The 21,165-nt window shown below is 51.8% G+C and overlaps 1 protein-coding gene across 1 annotated transcript in view; it reads left to right on the top strand.

Annotated features, from left to right (window-relative positions):
* The first annotated feature begins 6,930 nt into the window (after nt 1-6,930).
* Nucleotides 6,931-21,165, top strand: part of LOC144732798 (uncharacterized) — a 30,163-nt gene continuing 15,928 nt past the window's right edge. The window contains exons 1-3 of the mRNA XM_078614397.1: nt 6,931-7,480; nt 11,823-11,912; nt 17,864-17,968. Coding sequence (XP_078470523.1) covers nt 7,345-7,480; nt 11,823-11,912; nt 17,864-17,968 — 331 coding nt within the window. The 5' untranslated portion in view covers nt 6,931-7,344. The remainder of the gene's footprint in view (nt 7,481-11,822; nt 11,913-17,863; nt 17,969-21,165) is intronic.

The following is a 21,165-nucleotide window of genomic DNA, read 5'->3' as shown; positions in this document are numbered from 1 at the left end:
GTGCGTCTCTGCCGGTCATCTCAGTCAGACAACCCATGGCACCTGCTGAGTCTGTCCCGAGATATTTGCTGTCAGCAGCGAGCCTTCAAAGTGCACCTGGCCTGGCACAGGCGCCGTGGTGACGTCACTTGGTGGCGAATGGCGGGTGTTGGTATCGCATTGTAAAAGCTGCGTTACTACAGGTGGTCACCAGAGGGCATCACGTAGCTATGTATTGTAAACATTGTGGTATATACTCTTAGTTCTTTCGGTAAAGTCACGTAGGTAAAACAATTTGAAATTAAAATTAATAAAAAATATTAAAATCACGACGTGTCGGAGGCAACACAAGTCTCCGTCATCAGTGACGGTCCCACCTGATGACGGAGACTTGTGTTGCCTCCGAAACGTCGTGATTTTTATTGTTTTATTTTTATTAATTTCAATTTTTTTTACCTACGTGACTTTACCGAAAGAACTAAGAGTATGAATCCTTGCAGTCACGAAAGCTTCAAATCTAAAACATTGTGGTAGTACGCGCGTGGTCACCAAGAGGGCATCACGTAGCCATGGGTAGAACATTGTGGTGCTACACGCGTGGCCACCAAGAGCACGTAGCCATGAATTGTAAACATTGTGGTGCTACGCGCGTGGTCACCAAGAGGGCATCACGTAGCCATGGATTGTAAACGTTGTGGTGGTGCACACGTGGCCACCAAGAGGGCATCACGTACCATGGGTTGATAACGTTGTGGTACTACACATGTGGTCACCAAGAGGGCATCACGTAGCCATGGATTGTAAACGTTGTGGTGCTACGCGCGGGGCCACCAAGAGGGCATCACATACCCATGGGTTGTTAACGTTGTAGTCCGACGCACGTGGCCACCAAAGGGCATCACGTAGACTGAGTGGTCAAGTGTTGTGATTCGTTCAACCTGAAACATCGGCCCGTAACTCGAATCAGCCACTGCTCCCTGATGGATAAACCTCAAAGCGCTTGAGCAGTTAACATTCACAAAACAACACGCGACTTGAGTGGAAAGCTCGTTTATTAACGTACAGTAACGGACGCTTGTGTTGCGCCCGAAACGTCGTGGTTAAATTTATTTTATTTTATACCTACGTGACTTTACCTGCAGTCACGAAAACTTCAAATCTAGATTGAACGTACAGTAACTTTCAATGCAGTGGGTTTATTTTATTTTCACCATAACAAGCAAAACGCACGTGGACATCTTTCACCCGTGAAGATACAATGAGTGGCGTTACAATCGGAGCTCGGTTTCAGCGCTGGGGTGTAATCCACGATGAGCTAAGGACTCCTGTAATTTGCACACGCTGGCAGTCACCGCCCCCCCCAATCCGAGTACTATCCAGGCTCAGACCTGCTTAGCTTCTGAGATTTGACGGGATTGGGCACATTCCAGGGCAATACGCACACACACACATTCTGCGTTATTAGATTTCGGGCAGCACTTATGACAGACAAGTATTCACATCCAGAAAAACAAGTTTTGAGTTCACGAGCAATTAGATGTAACACCTGCAGTATGGACGCAGCAAAGCTTAAGCCAGGTGTGATCATGGTGACGGTGGAAGAGCAGTTCCTTGAATGATACGTGGTTGAGACTACCCATTCGTCACACTTGAGAACGCGGTTCAATCACGGGCGGTCGAAACCCCGATTCGAACCCAGCGTGTCAGTGGTGCCGTCTCCGTGTCTCTGACCTGAAGAGAAAGAAGCATAAGCCATCGTCACGCAAACTCCGGTCATCCTCGCAGCAGTGCCTTGTGGCTAACCATCGAACAAAGATGGTCACTGCATTCCTCGTTATTCAGACGCGCTTCTGCGGCCGTCTGGAACGCTCTTGCTTCCGATATTAGGAAGCCACTAAAGCTATACACTTTAAAAATGTTTTATGGAAAACGAATTTCTTTAGAACTGCTTTTTGTATGTTATTTGCTGTCCTTCCCCCGCACCTCCGATGAGCATGGCTAGTTACGTACGGTGCGAAAGAAGTTCAGCATACGATACATAACACACGTGTCATCTGTGTGACAAACGGGAGGCGTGAAGCCACGTGGTGGTGCTGGTGAGATGGACAAAAAAGACAAGGACCCCCCCCCCTTTCGCCTGAACACTGTTGAGGCAAGTGCTGACAGCGAGCACCTATGAAGGCCGGCACGGCACACGAGGTGGTAGGTGGCCAGCACCACGCCCGGCCACCTTTGTCTCCCCCCCGCATTCCCATGCCTACAGCACTATCCAGGTACTTACCAGGTTCCAACCCAGCTTAGCTCTCTCAGATCTGGAGGATCAATTTGGTGACACTGCGTTTACACACTGCACCGGGTATTCATTTGAGGCTGAGTCGACCTTGGGGGAGGCCCAGGACTGGTTCAGATAATCGTCACTGGGTGTTGGTCATGAGCGGGAATCGAACTCGGGTCGCCGGGTTTGTAGCACAGCGCGCTAACCGCTACGCCACCGCTCCCCGGGGCAGACGCAGAGGCACCCTCCGAGAAGAGACCCCACGTGACCTGTTGGGTCCCCCCCCCCCCCCAGGTAAGATGGCCGCTTCATGCGGCACGTGTCTATTGTACATCAGGTGGCGGCGGCCACCTTACCTGGGGGGACAAGTTCAATCGGTGTCAGTACAGCAGATTGGAGCCGAGATTAAAAAACACATTACTGCGGAGGGAGCTGGTAGGAACGTTGGGTTGCTCGGTCAATGGCCAGGGTCAACGGCGGCGTGGTGTATTCCGCAAATATGCCCGACTGTGAGGGCGGGCACAAGCCGGCGTGAGTAGGTTAAACGTTGAGTTTTATAAGGGCACCACGGGGTGACCAGCCCCTCCCCACCCAGCCCCACCCCTCCCACCCCCCACCCAGTCCCACCCTCCCCACCCAGCCCCTCCCCACCTTCCCCACCCTACCCCTCCCCACCCAGCCCCTCCCTGCACGACGGACGGACTAAATAATCCCCTGTGGGCCTGTGTAACCAGGAGGTTCCTACCAGTAAAACGAGGTCTACTCAACACACCAGACATTAACACCAAACGATAAGCATCGCAGAGGTGCCTTGGTCAGACTCTACAAGCCTTAATTATAAACATTAGGGGCCGTCCACAAATGACGTCACGCACCTGGGGGGTGGGGTCAGACATTTGTGACGATGTGTGACGAGGGGGGAGTTTGAGAAATGTGACGTCACATCAAAATGCGCAACTTTAAATAAATATATAATTTTTATAACAACACTAATTTTCATAACAACACTCCTACAACATCAGTGCAGCGCCAAATTAAATACGCACTACAATGACAACAGTTTAAAGCGATTTGAAGCATGTTTTATTTTCAAAATGGAAATATGGTTTTGGGAGGGGGCAGAGCTTTGTGACGTCATATTTGAGGGAGGGGGGGGGGTCTGACTTTTTGTGACGCCGTGTGACGAGGGGGGGGGTCAAAAATCGTCCAAAATCGCGTGACGTCATTTATGGACGGCCCCTTAAATCACAAGAGCCGTATCCCAGCTCTATGAGCCTAGTATTTAAGAAAGGTGCATGAGTCTGGATCAATGAGCAGGTTCAAAAACGCCCGCCTTCACCAACCCACGGTGACCATCGTGGTGAAGTATGGTCAACAAACCCCCACGACCCGCACTGCGTGGCGGGGCCCTCATCCAGCAGTGGATTGACACGTGCTCTGATTTCTTCACACACTAAGCCAGACACCAAATGATGGAATTGGCCAACCATCCACATGTAGCAGGATCCTCGCGAGAATGGCCTTGAGACTCAATGAGGTCTGCCTAGGCAAATAAATGCAATTGTTATTACTTCTTCCATTAACACCACTACTAAAACGTAATACTTATAAAGTGCCTTTCACAGGTGATAAACAAAACACACACACGCCGCAGGCTCACACCAATAAAACCCAACCCTAAAACAGAGGATTCAATAAATAGTAATACATTTCCACGTATGTTCATGTGACCACTTTGTTTATTTGGCTGTGTTGGGCGGAGGAGGGTGTACAACACACGTATGTATGTGTGTCTGTATGTTGAACTTTTTACGCATCGTACGTAGCCAACTGTGCTAATCGGAGGTGTGGGGGGAAGGACAACAAACTAAACACAAAAAGCAGTTCTAAAGAAATGAGTTTTCAATCTAGATTTAAAAGTGCATGCTCCCGTGGCTTCCAAATATATTTATTTTACTCACGCAATCTGACCGAAAAATCAATTATGAATCGAAACACAACCTATGTAATTTTCAAAGCAATTGTGTCGGTAATCAGAAAATAATGGTTGTGGAAATTGCGTTCATGTTCTGGTTTAAAAGGCCGAGTTACCATGAGAACCTTGACGCGCATGTCTGCACGGCCGATTGTATGATTCTAAATTGATGTTTCGGTTAATGAATGCCATGTATTCAACACCACAAATGCTTTATTCGCTTAGCGTTTGTCATTGTGGTGACAACTCAGATGACTCTTGTGAATCGTGGTCTCTTGAGTTCTCACAAGGTCCCACAAAATCAACTTAAGACTATTTCTCGTGCCAGAAACCCAAATCTGACCAAATGACAGCATGGAGCTTTTGACTGCGGTGAAAATGGTAAATATATTCCAATAATGTAACTCTTTAGACATGATTGTAAGGTTTATGTCAGGGCCCACTATTCGGTCTTGTCATCACAATCGATTTTCTGTTAAATTCCATACTTGTTTTGTTAAACAATTCCACGCGCTTTGGATTTATAGGCATCTAACATTTCAGCCGCAACTCAACAAGCTGGGCAAAGTAACAGGACGTGTGCGTCACAGGAACCACAACAACAGGAGGAGGAGGGTATCATGAGTGTATATTTTAAGTCGTGTCATTTGAAATTGGTTTATGTTTTCCATAATAGAGGTTTTTTTAGGTTAGATCGCGTAAATATATAAATGTGTTGTTAAAAGCCGCCACCACCCGACACAGCCAACTCGTAAGGGCTGACACGTAAACAGAACATGCCGATTCGTCACTAGTACAGCACTAGTGTGTAGTGTAGTGTGTAGTGTAGTGTATAGTAGTGTAGTGTATAGTGTAGTGTATAGTAGTGTAGTGTATAGTAGTGTAGTGTATAGTAGTGTAGTGTATAGTGTAGTGTATAGTGTAGTGTATAGTAGTGTAGTGTATAGTAGTGTAGTGTATAGTGTAGTGTATAGTGTAGTGTATAGTAGTGTAGTGTATAGTGTAGTGTATATTAGTGTAGTGTAGTGTATAGTAGTGTAGTGTATAGTGTAGTGTATAGTAGTGTAGTGTATAGTGTAGTGTATAGTGTAGTGTATAGTAGTGTAGTGTATAGTGTAGTGTATAGTAGTGTAGTGTATAGTGTAGTGTATAGTAGTGTAGTGTATAGTGTAGTGTATAGTAGTGTAGTGTATAGTGTAGTGTAGTGTATAGTAGTGTAGTGTATAGTAGTGTAGTGTATAGTGTAGTGTATAGTAGTGTAGTGTATAGTAGTGTAGTGTATAGTGTAGTGTATAGTGTAGTGTATAGTGTAGTGTATAGTAGTGTAGTGTATAGTGTACAGCACCATCCAGGTACTTACCAGGCTCCAACCCAGCTTAGCTCTCTCAGATCTGGTGGATCAATTTGGTGACACTGCGTTGGCAGTGATGCACAGATAAGCAGAACAGAAACTCAACACATTTGTCAATAACGCTGTGGTCTTAAAATTAAACACGTTCCTTCGGAGTGGGCAGGTAGGAACTTGGTTGGACGGCGCATTCGTGCACGATAGACAGAAAAAGAATCCCTGGTGGGCAGTGTGGAACCTGTTGTTCCTACCTGTAAAAAGATGCATATTGGGTGTAATTTCAGGCAAAGAAGAAGAGCCATTGCCCGAAACGTTACCTATTTTCGATAGTTTCCCTCCAGAGCGACAGTGTTATTGATGAAAGGGTGGTTACATTTTAGTTTTTTTTATCTGATGAGATCAAGTGCATTCAGGGGAGTGTTACCACGAGTCCAGGTTTGAGCCAGTGTAGTCCGGGTACTGGCATCTGTGTTTGGGTGGCAAGGGTTTGATATATGCAGTTTCGGTATTGCTGTGTGGGCACCGTGGTGGAAATGAGATGTTATCTCCCTCGCCTGGTATGCAGGAGGTCGTAGATTCGATCCCAACCCTGACGCCTCTATATTTGGAGTTTGCGTGTTCTCCCCGTGGTCACGTGGCTTTAGAAGCATGCATTTGAAATATTTATCTGCTAGAAATGTGCACGTGATAAGCCACTTCGTTGAGCTATCATTTGTGGCCAGGTTGCTTCTGAAAAAGAGCCACATAGTTCAGTGGGCCTTACCTGGTAAAAAAAAAGTGTTGCAATTAATAGCATTGAACTTTATTACAGTAAACTTCACAGTTTTGATCACAGACCCAGGCCAACTGAGAAATGTTCCCGGGATTGGTCTGCAGTGGAAAAAGGTGTCGATCCTAATTGACAATGATTTGGTGTTAGGCGTTGAATTGTGGCTAACTTTGCTTCGTGGGATTTGTGGCATCACCCTGGCAATCAACGAGGTGCTCTTGCAAAGTATTTATTGATCTTCAATTAGAATTTCAGATGCAATTCCCTGCATTCATTCAAAATACACCATTAACCATCACCTTTTAGCACCAACAGTTAATTCTCCACTGTCGGCTGCAAACACGGGGACTGAGATGGGAGGGGAGTGGATAGGTTGTTGTTGGGTTAAAAAACATTTTTTTTTACTTGGAGCTACGTAACGGGCGCTCGTCTGTGTGTATATTACCACCTAACAAAGCCCGACGCTCACTTAATGGAGTGTGTTGGTGGCTTGTTTATAATTAATTTACTCGCTGCCCAGCAGGCAGCCGCCGATGCCGCCGCTGCTGCTGCTGCTGCCCCCATGGTGGGGGTCCGGGCGGCTGTCGGGGGCGCCGCGTGCCGCCCTCTAGCGGCCGCGTCCCGGCCGCGCCACTAGCCGAGCCCCGCGGCCACCCAGCGCCTCAATGGCGGCCTAAGGCGGCGCCCTCCCGTGTTGGCCTCCCGTGGACGCTCGCGAACGCATCCGACGTCGGCGGTCAGAAAGGAACAGCGCATCGAACCCTTGGGTCTCTCGAGCGTCCGGGCGGCCTCACAAACGGGCGTCCGGGACCGATTTTATCGGCGGATGTCGACGGATTGTCCCGCTGCCGGGCGGGCCGGGCCGGGCGGGCCGGGCGGGCCAGGCGGAGCAGACAAGGCGGGCCGAGTGGGCCGGACGAGGGCGCGTGCCGGCCGGCGGGTCCGGCTAGGCGACGGCGAGGCTCGGCCGCGGCCCCGGGGAAGGCGCTAGGCCGCTCATGGCGGCCGCGGACGGGGAAGGCGGTGGCGACGCGCAGAGGGAGCGGAGAGGGAGGCGGCTACCGAGCCCCGAAGCGTTCGCGAGTCGGCCCTGGGCCACCCTGGTGGACGCGGCCAGGGTTCAGTGCGGGGATGGTGAGCCATGGCGGTTTCTTTATTGTGGGTGGTTTGGGGGGGGCGGTCGGTCGGTCGCTTCGTCATCATCATAAGTGGGGGGACACGGGGTGATGGTGATGGGGTCGATCTTGCGGTCGCTTGTGTTGAGCGGTGATGTTGGTGGTTGTCGTTACTGTTGCTGTGGCGGTGTTGCGCTTTGGGTCGACTCGGCCCCGTCAGAGTAACGTGCAGTTGGCAGCGCTCGCCACCTTGTGCACCGCGCGCGTGTCTGTCCCGTCATGTGAACGTGGAATGGCCGTCCCTGGCTTCAGTGTGTTAAGCTCGTCGGTGTCGTGATTTGAATTATTCGACTGCGTCATAGTAATGTGGATTGACTCCTGTGCGTGGTACGATTCGGCACGACTGACCCGTCATCGTAATGTGGAATGACCACGACTGGCCTCCTTTACACCTTGCGCGTGCTATGCGTTGGCATGACACCGCCTCGCCATAGTAACGTGGAATGACCGCTGCTGGGCTCGCCTTCAATGCTCGCCTCGCAGACGCTACGTTTGTGGGGGGGGGGAACATGGTCAGTGCATTGGAAAAAGTCTGGCACGGGTTTTGTTGCGTTTCGTGTTGTGCGTGGCGAACGGGCGAGGGCGGTGAGGAGTAAGTGACTGTGACAGCATTTGCCACAACAGTGGCGTGCGTTGTTGTGTACTGCCGTGTTACGTTACAGATGTCTGTTACAGCATCAGGCGCAGACACTTGACCATCGTCGCGGTCGGTCAGGTCGCCAACCATTGCATCATTGTGTCGTTCTACGCGTGCACCACTCAGTCCTCCTTCAGTCACTCATTCCCCACTCACGCGTTGCATCTCGATCTGCATCCTGCCACCGTCGTTCCATCATTAACCCCAATCCCAACCCATCCATTTACCCCAATCCCAACCCATTAATTTACCCCAATCCCAACCCATTAATTTACCCCAATCCCAACCCATTCATTTACCCCAATCCCAACTCATCCATTTACCCCAATCCCAACCCATCCATTTACCCCAATCCCAACCTATCCATTTACCCCAATCCCAACCATTTACCCCAATCCCAATCCATCCATTTACCCCAATCCCAACCCATCCATTTACCCCAATCCCAACCCATCCATTTACCCCAATCCCAACCCATCCATTTACCCCAATCCCAACCCATCCATTTACCCCAATCCCAACCCATCCATTTACCCCAATCCCAATCCATCCATTTACCCCAATCCCAACCCAACCATTTACCCCAATCCCAATCCATCCATTTACCCCAATCCCAACCCATTCATTTACCCCAATCCCAACCCATCCATTTACCCCAATCACAACCCATCCATTTACTCCAATCCCAACCCATCCATTTACCACAATCCCAATCCATCCATTTACCCCAATCCCAACCCATCCATTTACTAGCCCACTCGATATGCGACCCCCCCGGAGGCTCAGGGGTAGAGCGAGAGTGGCTTCAGTCGGAAGGTTGCCAGTTCAAATCCTGTTCCAGGGGGGGGGGGGGTTCAACTCTTCAAATAAAAAAAATTGATTACCACTTTGTAGGGAAGTAAATTGTGGTTTAACATGTAGGCTTTCGCGACCAATATCATCCATAATAGAGGTTTTTTTGGGGGGGGGGTTTATCGACACATTTATATATTTACGCGATCTAACCCAAAAAAAACTCTTGTAAATTGTGCTTGTCCCATGGGGTGGACTTACTCCCGCCATAGGAATGTAGAAGTGCCCATCACTGGCTCAGGACTGTTAATGGGATGCGCACCATCTCGATGCTCGTTTAGGGCAGCACGTGGCTTTGACCTGACTTTCACTTGGGCACTTTGGCCAGATAGAAGGGGCCACTTGAGTGCCGCGTGGACTCGTGGCAGCCCCGGTGATGTTTTGATGTTGACCTTGGAGGGAGCTGGACGACTGTCTGGTGACAGCGGCGAGCCCAGTGCAAGGCGTCCATCGATGATGATCCGATCCGTTGTTTTAAACTGCGCTTTGGCACGCTCGCGGGACACGCGGGGAACCGCGAGCGCAGGAAAGCCGTAATTTTTCTTCGTGAAAAACGCTGCCGAATGTTTCCTTTAGGCTAATGGTTAGAAAAATGCGCGCGCATGCGCGAGAGAGAGAGAGCGCGGGACAGGTGAAACGGAACAAACGAGAGAGGAAGTGCGGACGAGACGGCAAGTACAGACAGAAAGGAATGAGACCCACTGTACCAAACGATGAAGATGGTACAAAGCTGACCGTACGAATGAAAGGCAGCACAGACGATGGGACGGGCAGTCGAGACGGCACAAACGGGGCAGAACACAGTGCAAACTAGACATGCAGGACAAATTAGTCAATGTGGAGCAGACGTACCTTTGCAACCAAGGCTTTCCGTCGAAGCTCCCAGTCAACCTCTACCTGCATAGTGTGAACTTCCTCCCAGCCGTCCATGCTGCCGACTCCTCTGCCCCTGACTGACGACCTCTCTCTAGAACATAGATTTGCCCAATATCTTGGTACAGTGTCGGTAGGTGCGGGTTGCATTTAGATGCTCCAGTAAATAAATCCACGTATTGTGGAGACCCATAGACTTGCATAGAGACCCATACATTCACACGGAGACCCACACACAATTGAGACAAAATACACTGCAGTTGATTCTTGAATCGAATAATGACCTGGAATCATGACAATTCATAAAATTCTCATGACTCTTTATCTGGCACACCACCACACCTCTGGCTATGACTGTGGCTAACACGAACGTGCCACCTGCTGCAGTCTTTTTACCAGTGACGTGAAACATTTTTGGTGAGCACTCAGGCCCTGGTCATGAGTGAATTGTTCTGTGCCCGGCGAGCAGCGTTAGGCCCGTATTCTTAGTCACGGCTGAGCTCAAGCTTGGCTCTGCCTCAGCTTGAGCCGGCACTGAGCACGCTTCCCAGCCACGCTCAGGATTTCCACGGAGCTCTGCCTGAGCTGGGCTATGGCCGAGCCGCTCGCGCGTCGCTGAAATCAACGGAGCGGCTTCGAGCCCGGAGCATTAGAGGCCGAGCCGGAGCCGAGAACAAGGCCCTGAGGGTCCCTGGAGGAGCCACGGGGGGACCCCCGCATTAATCGTCACGAGGCGTAGCGCTGACACAACGCGTGTAGCACCGGCCAACGCGAGCGTGGCGAGCGGACAGCGCGGAAACGCGCAGTTCATCACAGCTGCCACAAACCCACAGCACACGGGCCTGGTCCCGTGACCTCTTGCTCACGGGCCTGGTCCCGTGACCTCTTGCTCGCGGGTCTTTGCCATTCCACCAGGAGCCTCGGCTTGCACCTAGGCAGGCACAGGTCACACAGGGCAAGTGGTGGGTAATGGCGGCCGAGAACGAGGTGACGTTTTTATGTCGCACAGGGTTTTCCCACAAGCTCAATCTGCTGCTGGATGAAAGCCCACGCCATTTCTGTCACGGGCACGGGGAGAGAGGGGTTTTCGCCATACTTCACCATGCTGGTTAGTACCGGTTGGTGAGGCCCAAATATCACCAGCCACGGCCGGGAATCGAACTTTGGTCACAGTAATAGAGTGCGCTGAATACTGAGCCACTGCTCTGGCCCTTGTATGTATGCACATGCAAACAAACAGGTCATATTGGTGGGGTTGCTCAGTGTTTTGTGGGTGCTTGTGTGTGCAAGCGGATGTGAATGTGTGTTTTCAGGTAAAAGGTCACGTGTGTTTGTGTGTGTGTAGGAGTGGCTACAAGCCTTGTGACTTGCGGGTCATTCCTGGCCACGGCAAACATCAGTAACGAGTGGTATCTGAGCCGCCGCTAGGTTGACGAGGCCTGAATGAGGAGCTGGTGTGATGTCTCATAAACATGAACACTGGGGAGATGAAGACAGCGAGGCGTGCGTGGTACTGGCCATGCCCTCGTGGCTTTAATGGGTGCTCGCGAACAGCATTTGGTTTTACGACTAATAACACATGCGTTTGTGTGTGTGTGCGTGTGTATTTGAGGAGCGATAGTGTAGCGGTAAGCGCGCTGCACTATGAACCCGGCGACACGGGTTCGATTCCCGCTCACGGCCAACACCAGTGACGATTATCTGAACCGGTCCTGGGCCTCCCCTAGGTCAACTCAGCCTCAAATGAGTACCTGGTACGGTGTGTAAACATCGCCACTAGGGAGACGAAGGCGGTCGGGCGTGGTGCTGGCCACCCACCCCCTCGTGTACCGTTGCGGCCTTCATAGGTGCTCGCTAACAGCACTTGCCCCTACAGTCTGTTAAGGCTATATGGGGGATCTTTATCTTTTTTTGTATTGTGCTCCTCTCTCTGTCCCAGGACCTTCTGACTGGGAGGATGTTGGTGCCGCTGGCACTGGAAAGGATTCGTCGCACAAGAACCGTGAAGTCATGCGGCTCAACAGAGAAGGTGACGCGGTGGGGACGTGCGATGCGTGCGATCGGTCGGACCTTGACCTCGTTAGCTGGATGGCTTAAGGGGGGCAGTTCCACAAAGTAGGGAAATCTCTCGGTCACAAAGTCGCAATCATCCAAACACATTCAACTCTCAATGATTTTCCCAGCTCTGAGAATTTTAAATATCGGTTTTACTGTCATGCGACGCACCACGCCATTCTTTATAGCAGAGAACCTGGGAAACCAGTGCGCCAAACTCTGTGTACCAGAGGTCACTTGAAGGGACCTCATTAGGTAGTTCTGTGATAGCTGCTTCCATGGGCTGGGCAGTTAACACGCAGTGAGGTGGCACAGTGGGAAACAGGTGGTGCATCTGCCAGTCATCCGAGTCGTTCAACCCATGGCACCTGCATCTGTCCCGCGACCTCCTGTCAGCAGCGAGCCTTCCACACGTCACGTGACAGCCTCATAGTGCACCTAGCCTGGCACAAGCACCTTCATGGTGACATCGTAACTTGATGGCGAGTGGCGGCTGCCGGCTGCTTGAAATTGTGCCCAACGCACGCGTGGGCTCATTGTTGATTTTGTCATAATTTTCCAGAGTTGGAATTGTTAAAAACATTTAGTAATCGCAAATAATTGGCATTGTGCACTAGTATTTTTATTATCATCATCTAATATACATTGAGGTTTTATCTCAGCTGTTTTGTCTCCATGACCCTGTTTTTTGTATTCATATTGTTTTAAACCTAAATTCCTGCATCACAACTATAATAATACAACATGCGTACAATTCCGCGGTGGTGCTGATCTATGGCTCTCCACTGCATGTTCAGGTCGTGCCACCACCGCGTGTTGGTCGGCGCGATGTTGTCTGACGTTTGGCCCCACGCGCTAAGAGCTTCTTTGGGAACTGAACCTTCATCAGGAACTGAAGAAGGTTCCAGCGCGTGGAGCGACGAGTCGGACAACATCGTGCCGAACAACACGCGGTGGCACGACCCAAACACACCGGATTGTAACGATGATAATATTATTCTAGATATATATATGTAAAAATGTGTTCATTTGGGAAAGTTTCTGGGTGTGTGAAGACTGTTTTCAGCAGGGTTCCCGTTTAGTATCTTGGCCCTGTGTTTGATAACTTAGCAAATATGCACATTACAAAACTTGGATTTTGGTTTCTATCTGCACCACATGTGACATGCATGTATGGGCACAGCCCAGTGTCAATCCACTGCTGGATGAGGGCCTTCCCCACGCCTTGTGGATTGTGGGAGCTGTTTGACCAATACCACACCGATCAGTGCCGGTTGGTGAAGGTGGGGAGCATAGTCATTGGAGCATAGTGCAGTCCAACAGTAGATATTGCTGCGCTGTCCTCTGCTGATTACTTGGCCCCATAGTGGCCTATGTAAGACATGTACATGGTGGCTACCCATCCAAGCACTATCCAGGCTCAAGCCTGCTTAGCTTCTGACTAGATCGGGCGCATTCTGGGTGATTTGGTCTCGTAACCTGTTTATCAAGAAAATGAGAAGGGGATCTTCACCCAGTCTCAAGAGATGCTTCTCTGCATTGGCATGTTTGGCCAACTCCATTGATGAGAGTTTGGCTGTGTGGGGGAGGAAAACGGAGATCCCGGAGAAAACCCACCACGCATAGGGGGTTAACACTCTAAGCACCACACAGATAGATTCAAAATTCAAGCGCTGTACTGCTGCCTACTGGGCAATACGTAGCCCAAGATCGCCTGGCATTTCCATCCATGTTAAACCCAGGCTCAACCGTCACGCGAGATTGGGCGCACGTGATTGGGCCTTCCCATTGAATACACGTGATGTGACGCTCCATCGAGTCGTGGATTCAAATCGGTCCTGATGTTCACTTAGTACCTATACACATTGAGAAGCGCGCTTGAGGTTATGTAAGATTCAAGCAATCGTCGTGACATAATTTGTTTCTTTTGAGTTAGAGCGTGTAGGCATGATGTCAGAGCCATACACACCCCGCCACCCAAGACAGCCAAACACATCAGTCATTGTCACAAACCGGTTACCATGAAAAAGCAAGATTCAATTATGAATCTTAACATTGATCACGAAAGCCTGCGCATGGAAATAGTTGCCGTTAATCACCAGGCCCGAGCCTGCTTGGCAGGCCGTCGTTGACAAAATGGAACATTGCGCTCGAAACGATACGTCCATTGCACGCCACCATTGAGCTTTACATAACAGCTCCGTCACAACGACCCTGCCCATCGCTGCTTCTCTGTGCGCACTCACGGACACATGCACACACACCCATGCACACACATATGCACGCACGCACACACATATGCACGCACGCGCACACATGCACACACAGACGCATGCACACATGTACATGTAAAAACAAAGACGGAGAGAACCTGTAGCACCATGCAAGTTGTTGGAGCAAGAGTTCCGTTAGCGAACATCTATGAAGGCCGGCACAGCGCACTGGTGAGGGTGCAGTGTGGCCAGCACGACGCCCTGAGCACTTGATGATGTGTCCTGGTGCTGATGTTTTTTTCTATGAATCGTACCACCTACTTGTATAAGCAGGCCCCAGACCGGCCCCGTTATCGGTCACAGATGTTAGCGTTGAGTGGGAATCGAACTGTGGTTGCAGGGTTTGTAGCGCAGCGCCACACGTGTGCACACGCCTACACACACCTACAAATGCCTACACACACACACATGCATGCACGTGCGGAACGCACACTTGCACACATGCGCGCGCACGCCCGTCGCGTTTACGTAATGCAGCCGTCCTCCAGTGTCGTGGCCAGACAGTGCGTGCGAGCGTGTGCCCGCGCGTGCGCCTTTGTGAGAGGGTGTGCGTGTGTGCCAGGGAATGCGTGCGGGTGACGTGTCCGATCACTCTTTCTTTCGTTTTTTTTTCCATTGGTCCGTCTGTCTTTTAGTTCAGCACGGCGGTTGAGGGTTGTGCTGCTATATGCGAGGGGTCAGGTGGACGGGGCAGGGGTCAGGTGGACGGGGCAGTGATCACGTGTTTGTTGGTTCAGGAGACGCTCGGCCTATAACTGAGTTTTATCTCCATCATCGATGATGACGACGATGGCAGTAGTAGGAATAGTGCAGGTACTGTGCCGTGCAGCTGTGATTAGAATTGTTGTTTGGCTATCGGTAACAGCACAGCGACATTAGTAGCAGCGTAGATCAACAAGTAACGGCTTAGCTCCACCCTGACCCCTCCGACACCTCCGCTGGAATCACAATAGCCGCTCGATGCCGCTGCTGCTGCTGCCCACTCTCAAAATATTTTGCGACCAATGATCTCCCTTTCACAGGCTCGTTAACGGCTCTTTAATAAGGCGACTGGGGTGCGAGGAGGGGTGGGTGGGCTGTGCCTCCTGGCAGCTGTGGCGGGGATGGGGGGGGTAGGTTCCTCCCTCGCTCGTTAAGGGCCGCTTAATGACGTGCTTTAACCACCGCTGGGATAACGGGCACTCGGAGGCGTTCCGCGAAGGTTGTCTCAATTGCCGTCACCATTTAGCCAAATTAAATTATGTTTTGTTTTTTTTATTTATCAAACTGGACTTCTGCACGCCGACAGCCTGCCCCGTGCAGGCGGCACGTGAACGTTCTTCAAGATGCAACTGGTTCAATCTCCCGGCGCGGCAGTTGAAACGATGGGGGACAGATTTCTTGCTGGGAGTCTCCACCCAGCAGCGTCAGCAGGTGCACCGCAGCGAGTGGGTCAGCAGATCGCGTGTGTCGTGGGGTAAAGTGTGGGTACACACTCCTCACCCACCGCTCCTCAGACTAAATATCCTCTCTCGAAGGCTGTCTCAAGCTGAGTTTCTTTCCGTTAGCAGTAGCGTCAGTAATTCATTGCAGTCTTGCGCCTTCATCTTTTTTTATTTTTTTTCCAGTTTTAAATGTTAATTTGACAGACACTTGTGTGTACCTCTACGTGTGGAGAGCGGTAGTGTAGCGGTTAGCGCACTGCACTACGAACCCCGCGACCCGGGTTCCATTCCCGTTCGCACCCAACGCCAGTGACGCTTATCTGAATCGGTCCTGGGCCTCCCCTAGGTCGACTCAGCCTCAAATGAGTACCCAGTGCGGTGCGTAAACATCGCCACTGGGGAGACAAAGGCGGCTGGGCGTGGTGCTGGCCACCCACCCCCTCGTGTGTCGTGCCGGCCTTCATAGGTGCTCGCTAACAGCACTTGCCCCGACAGCCTGTTTAGGCTACACGGGGGATCTTTGTCTTTGTACATCTACGTGCGCAGTTTCTAGTTGACTTGTTTGTTTAATACAATCTATATTAACTTGGTTGGTGTTTGTGCCTTTCTGTGATTACGGTAACTGTACTGGTGGGAAAAAATGTAGAGAGGTAACAGTCGAGCAGGCGGATTGGTGAAGCTATCGGTGCTTTTGAGTGTCACCCCCTCCTCATCCACAGTGCGGTTTTCTCCCGGGTTCATCCGGTTTCCTCCTACATATAAGGCAAAACTCTTAATTAGTGGAATTCGTGGCCAAACATCCCAACGTGTGCAGCACTCTCTCACTGAGGCTTTCCTAGTCAAATATAACAGATATTTCCTTAATAAACAGGTGATTTTATATTTCCATCATGTGGCTCTTCCCATGTGGACCAGACGAACCTAAACAATTATGTTTTGTGCAGTCATTTGGAATGTTCACAATCACAACCGCCACCACCATCACCGCTGCTGCCTCTACCATGGTCACCACCACTAGTACGATCACCATGACCACCACCACGACCACCACTACTGCCACAATCACCACCACGATGACCATCGCGACCACCACTACCGCCACAACCACCACGAACACCACCACAGGCACCCCTACTTTCACCACCACGATTACGCTCGGCGTCACCGCCATCACCACCGCCAGGCTCCCAAGGGAGGCATCTGTCTGGGCTGCCCACTCTCCCTCCTGCCTGCCGTCTGCACGAGCCTGCGACGGAAACGTTTTATTAAGTAGCCCCGGAAGGCGGGCAACCATCTCGCCGGGGAGTGTGTGCGTGCGTGTGTGCGTCCGTCTTTGTTTTTGTGTGCGTGCGTGTGTCTTTGTGCGCGTGTGTGCCGAGTCGGCCTCGAATGAGTACCTGGCAGGGTGTGTGAACATCCCGACAGGGGAGACAAAGGCGGGCAGGTGTGGTGCTGGCCACCAACCCCCTCCTGTGCTGTGCAGGCCTTCATAGGTGCTCACTAACAGCTGTTGCCCAACAGTCTGTTAAGACTAACGGGGGAGTCTTTGTGTGTGTGTGTGCGTGCGTTCTTGCGTCTGTGTGCGTATCTTTGTGTATCTGCGTGCAGTGCGTGTGATGTTGCTCATTTAGAGCTGGAGGCCGGAGAAACCAAACGTGTAAATGTTTGGATGCAGATATGAAATCCGTTGGTAATTTATTATCCACGCAAATTTAACAGAGTTGTAGTTGCATTGGCAGTGGCGCACACAACGAGGAACTCGGCACCTTCGTCAAGGACACCGTGTCTCTAAAAGAAAAGATAGCACAGGCAACGTTTCGGGCAACGGCCCTGCTTCATAGTCACATCAATTATATTGTCTCGCGGGAAAGAACAAAAGTGTACGCCTACACACGTACAGTTCGTGGCCCGTTGTCAATCCACTGCTGGATGAAAGCCCCCATTGAAGGCCTTCATTCCCGCACCGCGTCGGCGTCGCGGTCCAAATTTCTAATTTTACAAATTAAATAAAAATGTTTACTCGCACGGCGGAGAATAAAACGCGCGCGGCACCGTCGCCGCCCCCCGCGGAAAACCTCGCGGCGAAAGGAGCAACGGAGTGGCGAGACTCAGCGAGGCTCCCCCCGCTGCCCCCCCCCTCCCCCAGGTCGTCTGCCTTCGCTAAGGAGCGCGGCGCGAGTAGCCGGCGCTAACCGTCCCTGACCGTCCCTTGCGCCGTCTCGTTGCAGACATGCACCTGTTTGGACACTGCCCCTCGCAGGACGAGTTCTACCTGGTGGGGTGCCGGCTCTGCAGCCGCTTCCTCAAGCCGCAGGCGCTGCAGGCGCACTACGGTGAGTGCTCGCGCCCCCCGGGGCCTCCGCGGCCGGCGCCATCGGGGCGGCGAGGGTGGAGGCGGCGCGGTCGGTGACGCTCGCGCCTCGCGGCAAGAGGTGCCCGGTGTTCGGTTCACTCTCTGAGTCGAGTTTGTGTGTTCTCCCCCTGTTGGGCAGAGTGTGAGTGAGTGGAGTTGATATATTCTCTCCCTACTCTGCAGTGTGAGAGAAAGATTGTGAGTCGAGTTTGTGTGTTTCTGCCCTTGTTGGCAGAGTGTGAGAGAGAGTGTTGAGTTTGTGTGTTTCTCCCCTTGTTGGCAGAGTGTGAGAGAGAGTGTGTTGAGTTTGTGTGTTTCTCCCCTTGTTGGCAGAGTGTGAGAGAGAGATTGTGAGTCGAGTTTGTGTGTTTCTCCCCTTGTTGGCAGAGTGTGAGAGAGAGTGTGTTGAGTTTGTGTGTTCTCCCCCCTCCTCTGGAGTGTGAGAGAAAGGGTGAGTCGAGTTTGTGTGTTTGTTCTACCCCTGTTCTGCAGAGTGTGAGTGGAGTTTATCTGTTCTTCCCCCGTTGGGCAGAGTGGGCGAGAGTGTGAGAGTGAGTGGAGTTTATACGTTCTCCCCGTACTCTGCAGTGTGCGAGGGAGTGTGAGTCGAGTTTGTGTGTTTCTCTCCCTGTTGGGCGGAGCGTGAGAGTGGCGTTTGTGTGTTCTCTTCTGGTTCTGCGTGGATTTCCTCCAGGTTCTCTGGTTTCATTCCCTCCAAACAAAAACCACACAATGTCGCTGGCATTGGCCAAACATCGCGGTGCTGAAACATTACCTGCAAATGACTCAATTGTAATTACACGCAGCAGCAATGTCGCCCCTTCATCGAAAACTTGGCAGGGCCCTCCTGAAAACAAGTCTCGAGACTCAGTGGGGCTTTCTTGGGTGAACAGGCACGATCATGATTTAATGCTCTCCACAATCGCACGAACGGTTATTGTGTGTTGTGTATTATATAACTAGTAGTCTTATGTTGGAGGGTCCTTGCCTGTAACATCTAGCAGCTCACCAGCATTGCTTAAAGCTTGCGGTGAATCAGTCTTGAGGCTCGGTGAGGCTTTCCTGTGTAAACACGCGTCATGATGTTGAATAATAAAATAAGCCCCTGTAAGAACCTCAGCCGGGTCCCACACAGTACTCATCCTATTAACTGCAGTCAAATCCCTTCGGAGCCTAATTCCGGAACAAGCAGTCACGGCCAGGATTCCCATCGCCACCCGAGACCCCATCTCTCCGTGTATCATCGGTCATGTCATGCGTCGCTCTACGTCGTTGGAGCTTGAACCTGACGCCGTTAATTCCAAACGGTGATAACAATAAGTGACCTCATGCTATATATAAAACAAGGTTTTGCTGGCTGGCTTCCTGCCTGTGTGGTGGTGACGTCACCGAGCACATCAGCATGATGACGTCGCCCGCCTTCCCACCCTCCACCCGGCCGTGGATTCCCGCGCAAATGCGAGAAAGGAGGGAGAGGAGGGAGGTGAGGGAGGGTGATAGAGAAGGGAGGAAGATAGAAGAGCAAAGGGGCAGGGAGAAAGTGAAACGGCGTGAAATGTAGAGGAACTTAATGAATGTCTTTGGGTTAGATCGCGTGAGCATAAATGTCTCGTAACCCTCCACCGCCCGACACAGCCAACTAGTAAGGGATTTGTCAGGTAAACAAAAGGCCGATTAGTTACTGCTTCAGCCCAACGGTGTGTTGGAGAGTGAATCGACAACACGAGGACAGCGAGGGAAAGTGACAAGCAGTGGGAGAGGGAGGATTAGGGATGAGGTAAGAGATATTGAGATGAGAAAGGCACGTGTGGGAATAAGGGAAGTGGGGTGAGAGGTGAGAGAGAGAGATGGGGAGAGAGATGGGGAGGAGGGAAGTGAGGGGACAGAGGGATAGAGGAACAGAAACAAAGCAAGACATTGCTATGTACAGTGCAGAGAAGGTAAGAGAACGGTGGAGAGAGACGAGGCTCCATTTAAGAATTCAGGTTTTGCTGGGTAGCAAAACTGGACGGACAGTCACGTCCACAAGACGCCCCGAGGTTGCGAGTGATAATTATAACGATGATGACGGTGATGATTAAAGCAGAACCAAGTGGCATTGATGACGTATGTTGCTACGCGCCAGCGTGTGCCACCACGGCCGGCGGCGCTACGCTCGCGGCTCCGGTGGGAATGTTCTGGTGGTTCTGGCCGCGGGTTTTCGGGCCGCCGATGGCGACGGCGATACTGACGGGGTCGCGGCGGCGGCGGCGGCGGGTGACCGCACGCACCGCGCAAAATTAATCTCCGCTCTCGCGTGAAATCGGAGAGCGGCGTGTGGCCCCTTGCAGGCAGGCGGCTGCTTGCCGGTGCTCTGCTATTTATTTATTTTTCTCCGTGCGTAAGCGGTTTGGCCGGGTGGGAGTGTGTGGTGGGGGGCGGGGGATGTGGTGGCGGTGGCGGCGGCCTTCGATTCATCTCCCGCCAATTTTCGCCTGACCTCCTCCACCGTGACCCCTTCTCCGTTGCCGAGTTGTCCACGGGGGGGCGGGGTAGGTGAGGCGAGAGTGGGTCGACACGGTGAGGGTGGGTGAGCGGGGTTGGTGTGTGTGGTAGGTGGGGTGAGGGTGGGTGAGTAAGGGGGGTGAGGGTGAGGAAGGTGTGATGAGGGTGGCTGGGGTAGGTGGGGTGCGGGTGGGGTGGGTGTGGTGTGGGTGGATGGATGGTTTTAGATGGGATGAGGGTTGGGGTACGTGGTGTGTGGTTGGGGTAGCCGGGGTCAGGGTGGGTGGGTGGGTTGGGGTAATGGACGATCGCGATGAATCATTGTCACGAGGTGGGGCGTTATCGAGGTGCTTGTGTGGTTTTTGGGGTGCACGTTGTGAATGTGCCGATGGGACTTGCTGGAGGGGTGGGTGGATCCCGTGGGAAGGAAGGCGGCGGTGACGGTGGTTGCGGCATGGAGAGGGGGCCGGTTGTGGAGGGATCCACGCATTTCTCCCTCGCTTCGTTAACCGCACAGCCGGCGCTCAGCGCTGAGCCTCTCCACGCCCCAAACACCGATTGGAAAGCCAAATTGCCGCTCCACAGCCAATGTAGACCGGCCGGGCGCAGTGGCGCTTGTAAGCCCAGGACAGCCTCGCTCTGAGTCCGAAGGCATTTTTCAGGAGGGTCCTGTTACGTTGGGAAGTATTGCAA

This window comes from Lampetra planeri, chromosome 44 (genome assembly GCF_965212315.1).
Source record: "Lampetra planeri chromosome 44, kcLamPlan1.2.h2, whole genome shotgun sequence".
Classification (NCBI taxonomy): domain Eukaryota; kingdom Metazoa; phylum Chordata; class Hyperoartia; order Petromyzontiformes; family Petromyzontidae; genus Lampetra; species Lampetra planeri.
Note: the sequence above shows the minus strand (reverse complement) of the source record. Positions and strands in the feature narration are given on the sequence as shown.